This window comes from Dipteris shenzhenensis, chromosome 21, assembly GCF_047967505.1.
Source record: "Dipteris shenzhenensis isolate YYH24624 ecotype China chromosome 21, Dip_SZ_1.0, whole genome shotgun sequence".
Taxonomy (NCBI): Eukaryota; Viridiplantae; Streptophyta; class Polypodiopsida; order Gleicheniales; family Dipteridaceae; genus Dipteris; species Dipteris shenzhenensis.
Window position 1 is genome coordinate 41,213,139 of NC_141616.1, and position 22,100 is coordinate 41,235,238.

The following is a 22,100-nucleotide window of genomic DNA, read 5'->3' on the forward strand; positions in this document are numbered from 1 at the left end:
CTTTTTCACATGTAGTCAAAACTTTTGGGCATCCCCATACTTAGCAGATGCAACTATATCATTTCCATGTACCATCATCAATTGTTGTAGAAGCTCTTTTTTCCTATTAATATCATGGCAAAGGAAAAAAATATTAGCATCACTATGGAGTGATTGTGCAAAAACATTAATTGACATTACCTATTAGGGTTGAGACATGATGAGGCTAATATATGCACTTTGTCCTTAGTCGTGGCACCCTTTTGATTCCAATCATAACTAAATAGAAGCTCGAAGAAGCCATCACCATTTGCAGGATTGGTAACAGGTACCATCTTGTATGCTTGATCACGAAAGATGACTTCCACATTCTTAATAGCCTCACTAAATTTATTAGTATACTCCTCCAGACTCATCTTCAATTGATCAAGATTTTGAGTAGCTTTCTTGATCGCACGTGAAAAATCATCCTTCCATGAAAACAAGAAATCAAAACATTGTATGCTCGATCACGAAAGATGACTTCCACATTCTTAATAGCCTTAATAAATTTATTAGTATACTCCTCCAAACACCATCTTCGATTGATTAAGATTTTGAGTAGCTTTCTTGATTGCACGTGAAAAATCAACCTTCCATGAAAACAAGAAATCAAAACATTATTTTTTCTGGGACACCTTTCATAGAGCAAAGGGATATTTATAGTTCACGCAGATACCTTCCAAACAAGTTGTGCCAAGACAATAGCTGGTGTTGTGTACCATGGGTTACTATTCTTCCTTTCTATTGCCATCTCCACTTCCACCCATCTCTTATCCTCTTCACTCAATAACTCAAGAAGTGAGGATTTATCTGCCATGCCAAATTTTTGAAAGAGGAAGACCTCGTGCCCATATGAATGCTCTACATGTGCTCGAACAAGTCTGCAAAACCAACATATATTCACGTGGGGATTACTTTCTAAAGAGGAGAAGTTAAAGACATAAATACCAATAGACTTAGTTTCTAAAGAGAAGAAGTTAAACTAGCTATACATAGAAGTATTATAAAAAGTTATCTTACTCATTGGTTGATTTTAAGGCAAGAAGTAGCTCTCCCTCTTGAGATTTCTGCACCTCTATGAATTGGCATCTCACTTGGATATGGCGAGTTGGCATTATTGAATAAGCTACAACATATCAATTCCACAAGTAAGCATGACATAATCATGTGCAATGCAAACTATAATAGAACATTTCCTTATGCATGATAGATTTATCAAAAGAGTACCGTCTTTGATCCGAGAAAACCATGCCTTCAACCTATGATTTCCATCCCAAACGAGGAACTTCTTCCCCTTCAAGTCTTGCCACTCATTACTTAGCTGGTTGTCGAAGTCCTCACTTATTTGATTCCAAATAAGTCCCCATTCTTGACAATCAAGTGCCGTAACATAGAAAAATTGATCACCTCCTGGCCGTTGCAAGGATACTAGAAAAGGTGCACTATTTATAGCATAGCCTCTAGAATCAAAACTCTCTCTCAAAACAGTAATTTCAGACGTTGATGTTCGAATAGCCTCATTAAGAACCAATCTACAGAGAGGAATCAGAGGGGGTTCAATTCTTCTTTGCATGCGAAACTGATCAAGGACATCTTGCAAAAGTCCAATTTGAATCTCCTTCCCAAGTACTCTTACATGTGTTGGAGCTTTTTCTTTTGTCTTTTCTGCACTCTCTTGCTCTCCTTGGCCTCGAGGCTCTTCTTGCACCTCCTGTTGTTCAAGACTAATCACGGGATGAGATGATGACTCTTCTCGAGTGATAGTAGCCTCAGTTTCTGCAAGTGTCTCCATGTGTGGGTTATTTGCATCATTTTGTGGAGTACGAGACGTACACTCCTCACTCACAGATCTTCTTGATTGTCCAGATCTCAATGCATAAGTTTTAGTTCCTTTGAATATATATCACAACCAACAAGGATGAGTTATATATTGCTCACGTCCATCATAGATATGCCAAGGTTATCAGTACCAAAAAGTTTTAGAATTACCTCTTGTAGTTGATTTCTTTCGCCTTGGTGCCATCTTGTCAGGATGAAAATGCTCACTACTGTGAAACCTGTATATACAAAATGTTTCAAATCCTTAAGATAGTAGAATATAAAATGCATAAGCATATATAAATGATTCAAATCCTTAAGATAGTGAAATTTGTAACCCTTGAGACATTGCAATGCAAACCCTTAAGACAATTGAGATACATATCAATTCCTTGAAAGAAGTCCTTGATACCAATATCTTTAAATGAATGCTAATCCTAATTCAATAATAGGAAGCGGAAAAGTAAAATCAAACTCTACCTCTTAGATTGAGCTATCAATTCCTTCCATGACCGATCAATCAATGGTAAGCTCCAACTAAGCTCTCCATCTTTGATATCTTGCTCATGAAAGATAACAACAACAGAGCTCTCAATCCAACTAAGCTCTCCATTTAAGCAGAAGACGTGAAAAAGGCGGATGAAATTATTGCCTCAAGTGCCTTCTCAACCACATATTCCCTCTGAGTAAGGAAAGAAGCATAAACTTTTAGCTAACATCCATGGAAGCTTGGACCACGAGGAGGACTTCACACCGAGAGCTCCCCTGTTCAGTAAATGCATTAGAGTGTTCGGACAGCTCTACCAAAATCAGCTCACTAATAAGCCGAGATTCCCTGTGTGCCCATTTGATTTTTTAGAGTAGCTTATAGTTAGTTCTTTGTAACAAGGCAAGCTACCAGAGCTATTTCACACAAGTAAGCTGATTTATGCTAGGTAAACTATAAGCTGATTTCACACAAGTAAGCTGTAAGTGATTATTCATACTAGGTAAACTTAAGCACCAGTAGAATGAGGACAAGATCCTCAAGACAAGATCTCTAGTTGATGAACGGGACCATTGTACAAGACTGGGAAGAAACAAGAGCCAGCAAACTGTTATAGGCACGAAGTTGCAACATTAACAAAATTGGAGCAAAGAAATGGAACTGGCTTCCCATTGCCTCTGAAAGCGGCATATTTGTAGGGGGGGCTCAGCAGCCCCCAGAGTCTGTGCTAGACTCTATGAAACCGAAAAAAAGGGGGGGGCTCAGCAGCCCCCCAGAGTCTGTGCAAGACTTTTTAGGGATATCTTTTTTCCATAATCTATCAAACTTGGCATACCATATTTTAGTAGTGTCTCTCCTAAACCATTGTTTGTTTAAATGGTCTGCTAAATCCTCTTGTTGCCTACAAAAATGGGGATAGTTTGTATATTCCTTTGGCCCATCCACCTAAATTCATGTAGTGCATGCTAAAGCCTTCCCCCCATCCACAACTGAGTGCATCTTTTTCACATAGATTTTTCCTCTCCTTTATTATTTAGCTTCTAGATCCTTTGCAATTGTCTATCCTTAACTTAAGCCTATGTCTATCTATCCCACAGATCTTTCCACTCTATGATCCCTTTTTTGTTCAACCTCATGGCCCATTTAAGAGATGCATCCTCTAAAGCAAAAGTCCTTCCAAATGACTGAAAACCAAATTGAGTCTCTACTAATTAAAGTTCATGTCTTCCTTGTAAATTCCGTGCATATGATATAAGGTCAGAGGCTTTCCCTAGCCTTCCACAAATCTAATCCTTTGGTAGTACAAGGTTCTGATCCAAAATTGGCAAATAATTCTAGTAAAATTTTCCAATTCTTGCATCTGACAAATTCGAACTTAGTGAGGGTTCTTTCGACCATTAATGCCCAAATTCTACCTAGTTTCGAGAAAGCTTTCATGATCCACCGCCCAATAAATCTCATTGTAGACTTGTCTATGTTGACGACCTCGAACCCCCCAAACTTCTTTGGCATAATGCAAAAATCCACTAAACTTTGGTCATCTTCTTTTGTTCAAACTCTCCTCCCCATAAAAAAGAGCAAAAAAGAGCGTTGATTTGGTTGAATCCCTTCATCTTGCGCAGACTCTAGGGGGCTGCTGAGCCCCCCCCTTTTTTTCAGTTTGATAGAGTCTGCGCTAGCATAGACTCTGGGGGGCTGCTGAGCCCCCCCCTTTTTTTCCCTTGCTCTTTTCCCTGAACCAAATGCATAGTCCTAACTGAGAGCTCCCTTGGGAGAATCGACCTTGCACAGTAGTTCTCTGCGTCTGAGTGCTATTTTATGTGATACTCTAGGGATGCTTGCGATAGGTGAAACACTTATATAGTAACTATTGAGGTAGCCATAGTCCACAATATGCTGAACGGAACGTTTTATTGTTGGGATGTTCTGCAATTACATCTATGAGAGCATCGCTCTAGTCAGGTCATAACCCATGCGTTATTTACATAGAATACACTCTACTTCTCAGTTATAGCGACCACGGTGGAGAGATAGACAGATATCCCGAAACGACGGATATCTCATGTTCTGGAGACATAGCTAGTGCATTTTCTACTGAGCCCAAGAAATGGCTGAGTGTCTCTGCGAAACACAGGGAAGCCAAAAGGATTCATTTGAGTTCAGTATTTGTGGTTGATTGGATAAGATAGGGTCTTGATGTCCCTAACGGTAGTGGAAAATGATGATTGAAAGGAGATGCGAAAGCAATGGAAAACTGGGGTAGCTTGCCTTTGCTAGCCAGGAAGGAGCGATGAAATGGTTCAGGGAAAAGAGCAAGGGAAAAAAATGGGGGGGCTCAGCAGCCCCCCACAGTCTGTGCTAGCACAAACTCTATGAAACAAAAAAAAAGGGGGGGGCTCAGCAGCCCCCCAGAGTTTGCACTAGCGTAGACTCTGGGGGGCTGCTGAGCCCTCTATGAAACCAAAGGAAAAGCAATTCAATTCCTTCTTTGCTTCGATTTCCTGCTTTGCTTCAGTTTTGTGCTTCATTTCCTGCTTTCCGGCTTACGGAAGGGAAGGCTTACGAAGCTTCTATACTTACCTATGCCTGCCATACGAAGTTGTTGAGAGAAGTCATACGAATCACTTTACCTATTGCTCTGGCAGTCGTGTGAGTTTTTAGAAGAGCCGACTCCCTAAGCCACGCCTTTACAAAGCTTCTTGAGATGAGACGAAGAGAGGGGACGAAGGAGGGAGGAGAGAGGAAAGGTGGAAGGAGGAAGGAGAGTGGAAAGGTGGAAGGAGGGAGGAGAGAGCCGAGAGAGGGGACGAAGGAGGGAGGAGAGAGGGAAGAGAGAGCTAATATCGACAGGATGGGAAGGAAGGAGGAGAGTGGAAGGAGGGAGGAGAGGGCCGAGAGTGGAAGGAGGGAGGAGAGTGGAAGGAGGGAGGAGAGAGCCAAGAGAGGGGACGAAGGAGGGAGGAGAGAGGGAGGAGAGAGCTAATTCGATAGGGTCATCTGGATCTGCCGAATAAAATTTGGATCTACACATTGTAGCCGAGTTGCCTTTGAGTAGTGGGAGACAGTTGAGTCTGTCTGGTCGCCTTTAGACGCTCGGCTATGTGGAGTGCTCACGATTGATGTAGCTACTTTAGGTTGTCTACGTAGTCTAGAGTTTTGAGCTTTTGGGTTTTGCTGTTAAACCATCGACCTGCTCTAAGCTTGTATATCCTTACGTTTGAGCTTTTGGGTTCTGCTATTAAACCATAGCCCTGCTCTAAACTTGCATAGTCTAAAGTTTAGAGCTTTTGGGTTTTGGCGTTAAACCATCGACAGCTCTGAGAGCTGTACAATAGATATACGCTGTTAAGTGCCCTATTGATGGAGAATCAACAGTGAAAAGAGTGATGGGTAGAAGCAAGCGATGTAGAATACAAACATATACAGTATTAGAGAGATCCATAAGGTAAAGAGATTGATCCTCTGGACTGTGATCAAAGACCTCCACTTGCTCAAATTTCTCCACTGCATAGTTGCAGAATGAACAATAACTCCTCCTTCCAGGCATCACGATCCGAGCTTAATCAACACCCCTCCACCAATTTTGGCTTGTCGCAACCTCCACCAAAGCTTTAATGCACCTGGGTCCTCATCCCTGACTGATTCCCATTGCCATCCATCCTTATTAATAGCTCTCTCCTCCCCTTCATCAACACAAAACGGCCTTCGCAATTTCGCAAAATCAAACAAACAAACCCAATTACACAGCACGGTAGCTAGTGGCAACCCCCCTCTTCAATTCAAAAGCCTGTTTGTTTTAACTTCTAACAGTCAGTTACGCTAAAATGCATTAGCCCATATATCTATAAAGCAGGGGGCAGCTCTAAATGCATGACCTGAGTATTAAGTATAGATTATTACTGCACCAGATATGAGAATCACATGCCTACGGCCTTGATGGAGGAATCACTGCAGCTTTGGCGTTGGAGGAATCGCCACAGCTTTGATGAAGAGCAGCCTTGGAGCTCTTAGTAGAGTAATCAGATTTCTGAGTGTTCCTCCTTTGCTCTAGTCTAGAAGCATATCCAATAGAGCTATCCTCTAGAGGAGAAGCTTAATTTTTTAAATCGGATGGACAAAATGTTGTCGATTGAAAAATCAATCTGCATGTTGCAGAATTGCAGGAAAAGAAAAAAGCTGATGTATGCACAGATTTGCGATGATGGGTCCGAACGAGTATTCATGGACTTCTCTCATATCAGGTTGTATCCAGTGTAGGCGAGTAGAGCATGCTCTCAACATGTAATAGAGGCATTGGAGTCGAGGCAAGGATGCTAAAGTGCGATGGAGAGGCTAACCTGGGGCAAACTAATGCTACATCCCTCGATACCATCGCAAGCAAGGATGTCTCCAAAGCGTCATCAGTGTGCGTGCATCGATGATGTACCCACTGTCTTCCTGCTAGATAGCCCACGTTGTTTTGAATGCTAGATAGCCCACGTTGTTTTGAAGGAGTCTCTCCTCCATCTCTCTCCAATCATTAATCGTCCCTATAATAGCATGTGGCTTTTAAGGCTTAAGATTGTGGCATCCTGGCATAATCCAAGTTTGTGAAAGAATCTCGGCCGCCACCTTTCTCACCATCATTCCAGCTCAATGGGTTGTAATGACGGCCACATGGCTACTTCTCATTGTGGTGTCAGGGCATCATCGACATTGGAATTAGCTCAAACACCACCTGTTTCACAATCCTCTACCCATTCTCTACCCATTTTCAATATTTGCACTCTGCTTTCTCGTGACCACGCATCCTGATACTACTCTCTTGTCATTTTCCCCTCTTCATTCTCTCCCACCATTACTTTCTAAGTCTCTTTGGTTGCCTTCTAGCTTTGCATCACATTGCATTTCTCTCTTTCATCCCTTCTTATTTTCATGATCCGTGTTGGGTTATCATTCCTCTGCTCTCAATGCCATGTTGGATTACCATCCCTCTGCTCTCAAGATTGTCTGTATTCTCTGAGCTCCTCTAATAACCACTTTCTCTGAGCTCCCTTTGTCTTTGGTACCTTTTGTTGTGTCATCCAAAATGGCTACAGAAGAGGCTTCTATTGAATGGCTTATTGAAGGAGCGAATCTATCACACTCTATCCCGCTCAAGGATGGAAGAAGGATTGTTAGTGCACATTTCCTTCAAAGCCTTCTTCCCCATACGCACAAGCTCATCTGCCTTAAGGCAGTCATTGAAGGTGAAGCAACAATGAAGGTAAAGGTTTCATCTGAGTGGGATATTGATGGTCAAGAGCATTACGTACTGGATGCCTCCTTGACAAAAAGGTATGCTCTCATCCACAATACAATCATGGCAGCAAGTACTATTAGTGATCTTGAAGAGCCTGGTTCATCATCACGTTGTGTTAATAGTAGAGTTTACTCTGAAGAGTTTGGCAAAGAAGGAAAGAAAACCTCTCAACCATCTCCTTACGTGGATCTTGAAGAGTTAAATCCCATTGAGAAGCCTGGTATGTACCACAATTCTTATAAGTCGAGGACTGATGTTGACATTGAGATGATGCAGACTTCACACATTGACCTTGAAGGATCAAATGAGGACCATTCAAAAGATGAATGTCAGATTAGCAAAAGCATCATACCTTGGATCATGGAGAATAAGCAAGCCAATATACTCAAAACACGGATTGCAAATATAAAGCAAAGGAAGCAAGTCACTGAATTACCAAGGGTATACAATGGAAGTATGCTATTGGAATTTCCTCCAACTTTTGGAAACATCAATGGCATGGAGCAAAAATTTGATGGCCACGTATGGACTAAACCATCAACCACCAACATGGCTATCTCATGTACAATAAGACTTAGCTACTGTGTTGGCTCATTAGAATGCCATAGAATTACTTGCCCTTATTTTGCAAACAATAAGAAGTTTAACACATCCTTTTTTAGAGGCTACCTACAAAAGAAGATTGCTCTTGGACTCTTGACTGAAGAGGAGAGGAACAAGATTGTTTGTCACTATTGTTGTAAGCCTGCTTATTGCATTGATACTTGTAATTGCATAGTATATTATGTAATGCCATTTGATGAAACAATGACTAGATTGATGGTCCATGTTGGTGAACATCAGCACCCTGTGCAGCCAGGAACATCTAAGGCAATGATAGAGAAAACAAAGAAGCTTGTTGCAGATGTTTTGAAGGTGGATAAAAATGTTGGACCACGCAAAGCTCAAATGAGTGTTGCCAAAGAGCTCTTGAATTCATCATTGATGAGAGGAGACAATAATGAAGGGGCAAGTGTGGGAGATATAGAGTTGACCAACTTTCTTGAGCAATTGGTACCGCTAGTTGAGAATCAACGGTATGTTTGTTTGTAGCTAAGTGATTTTTAGTTTACTTAACTTTAGAATGGTATAAAGACCTTCTAAATAGTTGACTTGTGATGTTATAGGTTCAAACGGATTGTTGCACAAGAGAAGAAGGCAAGGTTACCTGTTGGGGAAGGTTATGACAGCCTTCTTTTACTAAAGAAAAGGTCTGTGTATTCATTCTTCCATGGAAGTCGTTTTCCAGGGCAAGGCTTGCCAGATGAAAAATGTTTTGTTTCTAAAATGTCAACCAATGGTCCAACATCTGGTGTGGATCTTGTCAATCTCGCATGAGAAGACGAGGAAATGGTGATTTGAGGAATTCATGGGTACAATTTGATCACACCCATCGAGTGATTGGGTGGAGCACAATGGCATGTCATGTTTATGATCCTAGGTATAACTTCCCTCCATCCTTATGTATCCATGTTGCTTTCATCAAGAGAGTTGTGGTATAATATTTAATAATGTTGGCCAAGAGAACAAGCCCCAACGGCTCCACCTATGAGACAAGGAGGCCTTCCTAGTGGCCTCTCTATTGTTGAGGTGCCTATCCACCGTACCTTTTGGGCAATTTGAAGGACCTCCAAAAACTCTAAAGTGAAGTGTCTTGGATTCATAGATGGAAAGGTTAAGTGTAATCGATATATACAAAGCAGTTCACAAGGAGTGGTGGCACCCTGTTTCTACTCTGAACGGCAGCATCCAGGGGTAGGAGGACCAAAAGCACAATGGATGTGGTTTTGTAATGATGATATAACTCATACATGGCACCTAGATCATAATATCATGCATGTTCCTGAACGTCCATCTGTGTGGAAGGTGGATGTGGAAACAAACATCACAAGTGAGGAGATAGGCAATCTCACCAAGGCTGGTTTTAGGCTGCAAATAGTGGATCAACCCCATGTAAATTGGAGGACACCAAATGTACCTCAAGGATCAGCACCGATGCCAACTAATTTTTGTGATGCACATGGAGGGTCGGCATCCATACCAAGGAATTTATCTCAACACACATTGGTAAGAACCACAAAATGGAGGCATGGCATATCTAAGGAGGCTGCAAAAAGAATAGCTAGTGCTCAATCTATGCACGCTGTTGTCATGGGAGAAATGACAGTGGAGCTTCTTCATCATAGTATTTTCCATTTGAGAACAATAGGGTCTGACAAGGCTCGGATGTGTTACGATGTGCACATCAAGACTGAACCCATGTGTACATGTCCAGATTTTCAAAAAAGAGAGTTGGGTCAAAAACCTTACCTGGCATGCAAACATATCTATTACATCTTCATCCGTGTATTGGGATTGGATCCAAATCAACACATGCTTATTCATCAACCAACCCTTTCCACTATGGATGTTTTATCAGTGCTTAGCCGACCTAGGATTAATCCATAGACCTGAATGCAAAATATAAACTTGGTTGGTGTTATGATAGCCCACTTTTTGATGTGACACTTTTTTTTGCTCAAAATTTGTTGTGTTGAGTCAACACAATGTTCTTAATGTGGAACATTTTACTAATTGCTTTGGCCTTTTCAAATAGTAGAACTACATGAAAATTGGCATATGCTTACTTGAAGTTTCATTAAACCTTTGTTGCCTTAGCAACAATCCATAGACTTGAATGCATAATACATATTTGCTGGTATTGTGATGACTCATTTTTATATATGATATCATTTGTTATTGACTTGCAATATAAATTACTTGGATTAATAGCTTTGTCTTTTTTAGTCCATAGAATTGCTAATTGCTTTGGTATTTCCTAGGATAAATCCATAGATACAGGATAAGTAATTACTTTGTTATTTTTTGATTAGTAGGTCTTTTTTTATGGGACTCTAAAAAAGCTCGCAAACTTTGATAAATTTCAAAAAAAGCTCGCATTAAGAAGCTCACAATAAAATTTTCCCTTTTTTAAAGGTAGAAAGCTCATAGTATGACAAATAGCATTGTAATAGCTCATTCCAATTATTATGCCATGCAAAAAGACTCAAAATCAAGCACAATCTTTAGGCATTGATTTGATCATTCGTTGATGAGCTTGTTGTTCATCCTCGTTCTTCAATAAGCATGCAAAGCAACTTTTGGAAATGTTAAATTACATTTGTAATATTGGTAGGAAAATAAAGATTCTAGCTCACCAAAAAGTTTGGATGTGGAGGTTCTTGCCATTCACCATAGTTCTCCACATCCTTAATTGTGACATAGCAAAGACGTATGATTGTGCCTTTGCACCTTGCACATCTTTTGTCTTAACCACTTAATGAGACTCCTTTTGGTGGTGGTGAGCACTCATCATCAAGCTTTAAAAAATTATTATTATTTACTCATATTATGTCAAATCAAGATAGGGTTTCTCTCAAATTTTTAAAGGTAAACCAATTATTTTTTTATTTTGATAGCAGGACTTGCATGAGAAATATGAAAAATGATCCTCCTTGTAAACCAATTTTCTTTTCTTAGGGTACAGTGGAGAAATAAAATCTGATGGAACGTTTTTTCCTTGCTTAAGTAATACTAATCTAGATCCAATTGACATAACATCGAGGTAGAAAGAAGATAATCACTCTTCTCAAATCTTGTAAATAAGAAAAGACATGCAAGAAGGGGATGCATTAATATCAATATGTTGTACTAACAACTTGAATGATGAGAAAACATACAAATCTTTCTTTTTGCTTGGAAAAAGAGGGATTAGAGTGGAATGTATGATTTTGAGAAGTGAATCTATGCACACAATTCTTAAAGAAGTTGGGGGCAAGGAAAAAACCAAAGGCAAAGAAATAAGTCATGGCCTTAGTTGCAGCAATAATATCATCTTCTAGCATTCCTTTTTAGATTATTAAATCCCTTACATGGAGAGAGTTTTTGACCACATATGATCAGCTTAAAAGACATTTGTGGTTTTGGCTGATGCAAGATGGAATTTAACTCTTGCTTGATACATCACATGAAGGTTTTTTATCTAGAGACCTTATGATGAGGAAGGTTTTTGATCTAGAGACTTTATGATGAGGAAGGTTTTTGATCTGGTGACATGTGCTAGCGTTACTATCTACTTCAGTGCTATTGGTTGTTGGAAATGCTTCCTTGCTTATTGCATTGATCCACATCTTGTATGGATTGCTTGTTGTACTAATCCACATCTTGTATGGATCATACATGTGTTGATCTGGAAAAGAATTATGACATGTATTTTTTTCTATCACATAGGCTTGTTGCCTTATGTTTGTAGTTGAGGTCGCTCTCACACCGCACACCTATGATTCGGTGGGCAACATGTTTGTGTTATTACTTTTTCTTCTTTTCCCAAATTGGTGATGATATCGTGGACTGCACAAGTTCTTGTCATGTCAGGTTGTGCACTAGTAATCAGGTTACTAGTCTTGCTATCTAGGAAACTTCTGGGATGTATTGCTATTAGGTGAGCAATTGGATGGGATTGTAGTTTTGTTTTGGCATTTGTGTATGCCATATGTATTTTGCTAGCATAGCTGGCATCATTTGGTATTCTCATGTCTCTTTTAGAGTTGGGCACAAGTTTACAATAGCTGCTCATGAGGGGCTTTAACAATAGTCACTTGCCTCATACAGACTAAGCACACGTATCTTTAGACATTTCTAGTTGCTTAGATTAGCATAGGCTTTTTTCTTACCCTAGAAGTTGGCAATGTTAGATAAATGCTTCTTGTGGATTACATGGGCTTAGTGAAGCTGAAACCTCATAGCATAATGTAGAGAGAATGTGCCAACCTAAAACAACGTGGTGTTGAGAAAGAATAGTAGCGGGTGTGTTCCTTTGGATGAGCTTTGCATCATGCTAAAAACAACCACTCGACTTGCTTTTCTAGTATGGTCTTTTTATTATTTTAGTGTCTTATTTTTTGGCATACATACATTCTCGTCAACCTTCAATAGTGGCTCCCAGCTAAACCCTTCCCTTGTAGTAGACATGCTCACAACCTAAAAGAGTCAGTGGGACTAGTTTTATTATCAAGGGATGCAGTTCTTCTCCACCTTCCTAGGTCATGCCCTTGGCTTTGATGTCTAGAAAAATTAGATCTTAGGGCCTGCAACAAGTAATAAAATCTTCTTTGTACCATTCGTCCCGGCTAACAACACTCAATGTATAATTGATGGCATGATAAGTAAACTTTGCCTCATAGATGGCCTCTTTGCCCAGGATACATTAGCATTTTAGTAGAATAGTTTTCTGAAAGACCGAACAACCTCAAGCCAAAAGAATGTGGCTACCAAAACGTAACCAAATAACTTAAAACCACAAATCGCAAATAATTTTTATCAACTACACAAAATATTAGTAAGAACAAAAACAAAATCAAATGGATGTCTATCATCTAATCAATTTGCAAAATGCTCTACTCGTTCTTTTCGATTGTCTTTAGTAAAGGATTTCCAATACATTCTTCTTTATATGCAAATCCCACAAAATTTGCTAGTTGAAAAAGAGGACAATGTATACACTAATCATGCCAATACACCTTTGCAAAGTTTCAAAGGCCTAACAAATTCTACGAGTATGAATAAACTATTCTTTCATGACTTGGATGATAGCATGATCATGTTGTCACCAAAGTGATCACATAATAACCCAAGAGTGCCCCTATATCAAATCAATCAATTTCCATATAGTCAATTGATTTTAGGACTGGAGGTATTTGAATTATTGTGTTGTGGGACGGAGCTCTTTGAATCTCTATGTTGTAGGACTAAAGCTATTATGTATTTTGAGAGTGATTATAACAATCCATCCACCACCAACGATGTCATGTATCTTGTGTCTATAAGCCCGACAAAGAAGATTTACATGGAAAGCATGAGCCCTAGTATTTCACTCATACTTTTGCCTACAATGCTTCCCTAATGCATTGTCAGTAATGCAGCTCTCCCAAATCCTTCATCTCAAACTTCTGCTTCAATAGCATTTTCACATAAATGATATCTTCATCACTATCATCTGTGATGATCAAATCATCAACATAAATGACAAGCAGCATAATACCTTTCTTTGTTTTTCTCACATAAAGTGAGAAATTTGCCGTGGAAATCTGAAAGCCAATAGTGACAAGATACTATCTTGTCTTGTTAGACCATGCTCTGGGTGCTTGCTTCCAGCCATACAAGGCTCTCTTCAACCTGCAAACAAACTCAGGATGTGAACATCATGCACATAACCTAGTGGCTGCTCCATATAGACCTCTTCTTGCAAATCGCCATGCAAGAAGGCATTCTTTACATCCATCTGATGTAAAGACCATGCCTTTGATGCAGCCATAGCAATGACTGCTCTTACGGTTGCCATCCTTGCAACCGGACTGAATGTTTCTTCATAATCAATTCAAATGTTTGTGCATACCCCTTGACAAATAATCTTGCCTTGTATCTGCTCACAAAACCATTTGCATTGTGCTTCACCATATACTTGTTATTGTCACAATCTATGGTGGTTTCTACCCACTTAGTAGCATAATCTATGGTGACAATAAGATACTTTTAGTAGCATAATTTATGGTGATGATAACATACTTGTTCTACATGGATTGAGCCACATTCTTAAAAGGACCAATGTAATTCAAGGCCCATCTTTAGAAAGCTTCCCATGGGTGGCTTGGTTGTAAAGGCATATGGTGTTTTGGCAATTAATGCCATGTGTGCTTGCAAACATCACATTCAAAACATCGAGCATGTGCATCAAGGAATAGAATACTCCACCATAGTCCTGCTTGTAGAGCTTTCTAAGCCATTAGCTTGCCAATCGAAATGACCTCCAGCTGGCCCAATATGTCGCTCTATGAGGACTGTTGCTCATTCATGCGGCAAATTCCCACCTATGCAATACTCCATCTACATCTTGGCAATACAGGTGGCCACCAATAATCAAACTATATTTCCAAGATTTCAAGGCCAACTGCATGTGCTTGTCTCAAGGCATGTGCTTAGGAAATGTGCCTTGTGATAGGTACTGAAGCATTTCATCATATTCAATCCCTAAAAATTCCACGACAAATAATTGGGCATCCAAGAGCTTAGTTGTGACTCCTTGGCTTTTGTTTGAGGTAGATAGACATGACAAGCAGTCTACACCTACATGGGACTTGCCTACCTTGTGGATGATTTTGAAATTAAACTACTATCTCTCTACTTGTATTAAATTACTACTTGTAATCCAAGTAAACCTCTCATTAATGAATCGATTTTTGAACAGGTTACTGTATCTCGCTTGATGAGTTGATTTGTATTCTTGTCCAGTGCTAATCTTTCATTAATCAGACAATTCTTGGGAGATTACTGAATATATATGGTGCTTAAACTAGTATTCTTATCCAACTCAATCTTTCATTAATCAACCGATTCTTGAAAGGTTATCAAGTGTTAGATCAGGAAGTTGTTAATATTAAGAATTTTCACTTTTCTTTGATGCTAACTATATTTCTTGTGTAGAACACAGGAAAACACTCTCTGATGGCGAATGGAAATGGGCTACTCTACCAACACAATTACCACATATCCTCTCTACCACATAGCAATATTGTCTACCATTTTATCACACATTGGTGGGGAGTAAGTTCCGCATGGTGGCAATACTCCCCACCATGTGGTCTAATCCTCTAGGTTGGGGGTGGGCCACACACACACATATACATTCTCTCTCTCTCTCTCTCTCCTTCCTTTTTTAACTATTTGGCTTCTTAATATTGGGTAGATTAGTTTAAGCACTTACTCTCTCTCTCTCTCTCTCTCTCTCTCTCCTCGCTTTTCCTCTCTCTTTTGCTTGTTCTCTCACCAGCCTCCTACACTTTTACACTTACCACTAACTGTTGTCGTTGCAAAAAAATCCCTCTAAAAGTAACTACCCCTACATTAAGCTTGTCTTCACTCGCTATCACATAGTAGCTGTCTCTTAAGCTCTATGGTTCGTTGTGCGCATAGTAGTTGTTGTCTTTAGCTCTACTGCATAGCACCCTCACTTGTCCTTCTCATCATCTACTTAGAGCTACTCTGTTGTCCTACACTTTTACACTTAACACTAACTGTTGACTTAGCAAAAAAACCCCTCTAAAAGTAACTACCCCTACATTAAGCTTCTCTTCGCTATGGCACAGTAGTTGTCTCTTAAGCTCTATGGTTCATTGTGCACATAGTAGTTGTTGTCTACTGCATAGCGCCCTCACTTGTCCTTCTCATCATCCATTTAGAGCTACTACGATCAAAAAATGGTACGTTTTGATTGGTTATCTCATGTCTTAGCACATTTTTTATCTTTAAGCTTCGATAAGCAATTGTGGTCTTTATTTGGACCTTAAATTACCCTAGTTTACATTTGACTCTTAAACATTACCGTAGGTTATATTTTGATCTACCTCTTGAATTTAAGTATTGGATATGGTTGATGGACCTACTTGGCGGTGCTTTTACTAATTCGTGAGCTAACTATCTAAATACCACCTACTTTGACTCTATCCTCCCCTAGCCGTGACTTCTATACCTACCTCTATGCTCTACCTTTATCCTCTATCTTCCTAAGCCTTGCCTCTAATCTTGCTACGCTCAACCTTCATCTCAGCCTACCTCTATGCATTAGCTTTGGCTCACGTGCTTTCCCTCTGCTCTTTCTCTTCTCGCTCGCCCTCAATTTCCCCTTACTCTTGCTCTTACTCAATATGTCGCTTCATTTAATGTTGGCTTGTATTTTTATGTGCTTTCTTTGATCGTTTGTCCATGTGATGGCCTTCGGTTTCTTAGCTATGGTCTCTTTGAGTAGTTTGGTTACGCCATGCTTTGGTTGCTTGCTTGTAGCTCCTATGTGTTCGACTGTGGCTAGTAGATTCCATAAATTTTCTCAAGCTCTTCCTCTGCTCTTGATTTCGTAAGGTGTGATTGCGGTTTCCTCAGCTCACTACCTCCATTGCTACTTCATTCTTTAGTGGCTCCCTTGCTCTGTTGCTTAAGCCCTCAATGGTGATCCTCATGTGAGCGTAACTTTAGCAAAAGCTGGCTGATCACATTTGGCTCTTGTATAGGATTGGATTCCCTTTGGTGGTGAAGGTGACTTACTGCGTTGAGAATTTTTAATTTTTGAAGGTAGCTTGTGGCTCCAAGATCTTACGTAAAGCTTAATTTTTCGGTAGGCTACACCTCCATTATCAAACCTTCTTCGACTGTGATCTCATTTTATGAAAGATTGAGTTGGATAAGCAGACTAGTTTAATCACCGTATATATTTGGTAATCTCCCAAGAATTGTCTCATTAATGAAAGATTAGCATTGGACAAGAATACAAATCAACTCATCAAGCCAGATACTATTTAACCTCTTTAGAAATCGGTTGATTAATGAGAGGTTTAGTTGGATTACAAGAAGTAGTTCAATACAAGTAGAGAGATCAATAACTAGGCTAAATCATGATTGTGTGTGGTACTAGACTGACCAAAGGCTAGTAGGAAAAGCAAATGTGTGTGTTTGCATTAAAAAATTCCTTTAAGAATGAACCATATAATCAGATTTAGACTAGAGATTACTCAATCTTACTAATAAATTGCTAATTGGAAAATATAATAGACTTGATTGCATTCTTCCATTTCAATGATTTATAAATTGGTATCAATAATAGTTTTGCTGCAGTAGCTAAGCCTTTATGCCAATTAATCGAGGAGTAGGGAACTATACTTGCCAACCAACCAAACAAAAATCATAGTTACAAAATTATGATATTTGTATGGGTGCCAGGTATCCACGCATCCCCCATACTCTTGTTATCGATGTCACAATTAATCTGCAAATAAAGCATTTAACTATCAAGGCAACAAATAATCAAATAAAAGATTGAGAAACCACATCCATCTATAGTAAGTGCTCCCCATTGAGCATTGAAGTGGGAGGATCCGGATTCCTTGCCATACCTAGACTTGGTGCATCTATATATCTAGATGCAAAAGAGAAACCTTTATCCATCATATTACCCATGCTCTTAGAGACATTGAAGTAGCAGCACAAGTTAAGTGCACATGAAGACCTATAATTGAAAGCAAGAGATCCCAAAAAAATATAAAATATATAAACATTATTTCTACAAAAGTTCTAACATAGATTTATCGTTCACTATTCAAGATATCCAACTACTATAAGAGGTCTAATCACAATACAAAAGGCTTTGAGAGGGAAAAAAAGCTAGGTGATTATAAAGATATATAATAAAAAGGACAATGAAAAGAAAATTTTACAACAAATTATTAACAAATAAAGCTAAGCAACTAAAAGGAAGTCATAAATTAAATGGAAATGTAGACATCTATATGTATGTATGTATGTATATAATATATATATATATATATATATATGGCTTTAAAAAAAGAAGTAATGAAGGCTAATAATACACAAAGCAAAAGCAATATTAGAGTGCTTGCAATAATGGAAAATATTACGTAAAAACAAACAATATATATATAACAAAAAGAGAGATTTGGCAAAAGGAACTTGAAAGCCAAGACAACGTCCAGTTGACCCATAAGAGAGAAAGCCAAGACGACCGCGCTCCAAACGAGTCACAAATCTGGAAGGTGGTGCAAGGCAAATAGTCTCAAAGTCAAAGCTCAACCTTACTGGGGCTGAAACATAGAGGCGAAACCATAAGGATGGCTTGCGAGGGGGCCGTGGTCCAAGAGGCAAAGTAAAGACTAGTCTAAAGAAGACAGTTGTGAGAGAGACAAAGGGAAGCTAGAGCGAGGGAATGAGGAAGGTAATAGCTAAAAGGAGATCACAGTCAAAGAAGGAACGATAATGGAGGTGTAGCTTGCCAAAAAATTAAGCTTTATGTAAGATTTTAGAGCCACAAGCTACCTTCACAAATTAAAAATTCTAAATGCAATAAGTCACCTTCTACACCGAAGGTAATCCAATCCTATACAAGCCAACTTTACCTTTGGCTAAAGTTGCGCTCACATGAAGATCACCATCGAGGGCTGAAGCGATAGGGCAAGGGAGCCACTAAAGAATGAAGTAGCAATGGAGGTAGTGAGCTGAGGCAACCACAATTACACCTTACAAAATCAAGAGCAGAGGAAGAGCTTGAGAAAATTTGTAGAATGGAGCTTGAGAAAATTTGTAGAATGCGCCAGCCGGTGGAACATAGAGGAGCTACAAAGCTTTATGCTACAAGAGCAAAGCCCTTGTTTATCTTCCCTTCTCTGACCATACACCAATTCTAATTTCTTTGGATAAAAGTCAGTGCAATAGAAGAAAGTCCTTGTTTAAAGCTAACCCATTCTTTTTTCGCTTACCATATGTACAACAAAAGATAACGCGAAATCTGGGAAAAAGCCGAGTAACTCAAGCATGGCGCAACCAAACTACTCAAAGAGACCATAGCTAAGAGACCAAAGGCCATCACATGGACAAATGATCAAAGAAAGCACACGGAAATACAAGCCAACGTTAAATGAAGCGACATATTAAGAGCAAGAGTAAGGGGAAATCGAGGGTGAGTGAGAAGAGAAAGAGTAGAGGGAAAGCCTGCAGGATTAGCGGCAAGGCTTTTGAAGATAGAGCATAGAGGTAGGTATAGAAGTCACGGCCAGGGGAGGATAGAGTCAAAGTAGGTGGTATTTAGATAGTTAGCTCATGAATTAGTAAAAGCACCACCAACTAGGTTCATCAACCATATCCAAGATCTTACGTAAAGCTTAATTTTTTGGCAGGCTACACATCCATTATCGTTCCTTCTTCAACTGTGATCTCCTTTTAGCTATTACCTTCCTCATTCCCTCGCTCTAGCTTCCCTTTGTCTCTCTCAGGACTACCTTCTTTGGACTAGTCTTTACTTTTCCTCTTGGACCACCGCCCTGTCGCCAGCCATCCTTATGGTGTTTCAGGCCCACTGAGGTTGAGCTTCGACTTTGAGGCTATCTGTGTTGGACCACCTTCTAGATTTGTGACTCGTTTGGAGTGTGGTCCTCTTGGCTTTCTCTCTTATGGGTCAACTGGACGTTGGCCTGGCTTTCAAGTTCCTTTTGCCAAATCTCTCTTTTTGTTATATATATATTGTTTGTTTTTATGTAATATTTTCCATTATTGCAGGCGCTCTATTGCTTTTGCTTTGTGTATTATTAGCCTTCATTACTTCTTTTTTTAAGCCATATATATATATATATATGTTTACATTTCCATTTAATTTATGACTACCTTTTAGTTGCTTAGCTTTATTTTTTTATAAGTTGTTGTAAAATTTTCCTTTCATTGTCCTTTTAATTATATATCTTTATAATCACTTAGCTTTTTTTCCCTCTTAAAGCCTTTTGTATAGTGATTAGACCTCTTATAGTGGTTGGATATGTTGAATAGTGAACGATAAATATATGTTAGAACTTTTGTAAAAATAATGTTTATATATCTTATATTTTTTAAGGATCTCTTGCTTTCAATTATAGGTCTTCATGTGCACTTAACTTGTGCTGCTACTTCCAATGTCTCTAAGAGCATGGTAATATGATGGATAAAGGTTTCTCTTTTACATCTAGGTATATAGATGCACCAAGTCTTGGTATGGCAAGTAATTCGGATCCCCCCACTTCGATGCTCAATGGGGAGCACTTACTCAACATGGATGTGGTTTCTCAATCTTTTATTTGATCATTTGTTGCCTGGAAAGTTAAATGCTTTATTTGCAAATTAATTGTGACATCAATAACAAGAGTGTGGGGGATGCCTGGATACCTGGCACCCATACAAATATCATAATTTTTTAACTATGATTTTTGTCTGGTTGGTTGGTAGGTATAGTTCCCTACTCCTCGATTAATTGGCATAAAGGCTTAGCTACTCCAGCAACACTATTATTGATACCAATTGATAAATCATTGAAATGGAAGGATGCAATCAATTCTATTATATTTTCCAATTAGCAATTTACTAGTAAGATTGAGCAATCTCTAGTCTAAATCTAATTATATGGTTCATTCTCGAAGGAATTTTTAAATGCAAACACACACATTCGCTTTTCCTACTAGCCTTTGGTCAGGCTAGTAGGAAATGGAAGGATGCAATCAATTCTATTATATTCTCCAATTAGCAATTTACTAGTAAGATTGAGCAATCTCTAGTCTGTCATTGAAATGGAAGGACGCAATCAATTCTATTATATTTTCCAATTAGCAATTTACTAGTAAGATTGAGCAATCTCTAGTCTAAATCTGATTATATGGTTCATTCTTGAAGGAATTTTTAAATGCAAACACACACATTCGCTTTTCCTACTAGCCTTTGGTCAGGCTAGTACCATACAATCATGATTTAGCCTAGTTATTGATCTCTCTACTTGTATTGAATTACTACTTTTGTAATCCAACTAAACCTCTTATTAATCAACCGATTTTTGAAGAGGTTACTGTATCTGGCTTGATGAGTTGATTTGTATTCTTGTCCAATGCTAATCTTTCATTAATCAGACAATTCTTGGGAGATTACCGAATATGTATGGTGATTAAACTAGTACGCTTATTCAACTCAATCTTTCACTAATCATCCGATTCTTGAAAGGTTATCGAGTGTTAGATCAGTAAGTTGTTAATATTAGAGATTTTACCTTTTCTTTGATGCTAACTATATTTCATGTGTAAAACACAGGAAAACACTCTCTCATGGCGAATGGAAATGGACTACTGTGCCAACACAATTACCACATAGCAATATTGTCTACCATTTATATCACATATTGGTGCGGAGTAAGTTCCGCGTGGTGGCCTTACTCCCCACCATGTGGTCTTATCCTCTGGGTTGGGGGTGGGCCACACACACACACACACAGACACATATACATTCTCTCTCTCTCTCTCTCTCTCTCCTTCCTTTTTAACTATTTGGCTTCTTAATATTGGGTAGATTAGTTTAACCATTTACTCTCTCTCTCTCTCCCTCTCTCTCTCTCTCTCTCTCTCTCTCTCTCTCTCTCGCTTTTCCTCTCTCTCTTTCTCTTGTTCTCTCTCTGCTCTTCTACACTTTTACACTTACCACTAACTGTTGTTGTAGCAAAAAAATCCCTCTAAAAGTAACTACCCCTACATTAAGCTTCTCTTCGCTCACTATGGCATAGTAGTTCTCTCTTATGCTTTATGGTTCATTGTGCACACAGTAGTTGTTGTCTTTCGCTCTACTTCATAGCACTCTCACTTGTCCTTCTCATCGTTCACTTAGAGCTACTCCTATGAGACTGGGGTTCATATATAGTTGCATGGATACACTGATGTTGATTGGGCTGGTAGTATCTTTGATAGACAATCTACAAGTGGATATATGTTCTCTTTTGGGAGTGTTGTAGTCACTTGGAGCAGTAAGAAATAGCCTATAGTTGCCTTGTCGAGCACAGAGGCTGAGTACAGGGGTGCA

At 39.1% G+C, this 22,100-nt stretch overlaps 1 protein-coding gene across 1 annotated transcript; it reads right to left on the bottom strand.

Annotated features, from left to right (window-relative positions):
* Positions 1–1,084: 1,084 nt before the first annotated feature.
* LOC147888859 (uncharacterized) lies at positions 1,085–5,196 on the bottom strand. The gene is made up of 3 exons (XM_087392186.1): positions 4,957–5,196; positions 2,011–2,078; positions 1,085–1,911 (listed from the first exon to the last, which is right to left on the bottom strand). The coding sequence occupies exons 2-3, from the start codon at positions 2,042–2,044 to the stop codon at positions 1,148–1,150; spliced, it is 798 nt and encodes a 265-aa protein (XP_087248312.1). The 5' UTR covers positions 2,045–2,078; positions 4,957–5,196; the 3' UTR covers positions 1,085–1,147.
* Between the last annotated feature and the right edge of the window lie 16,904 nt (positions 5,197–22,100).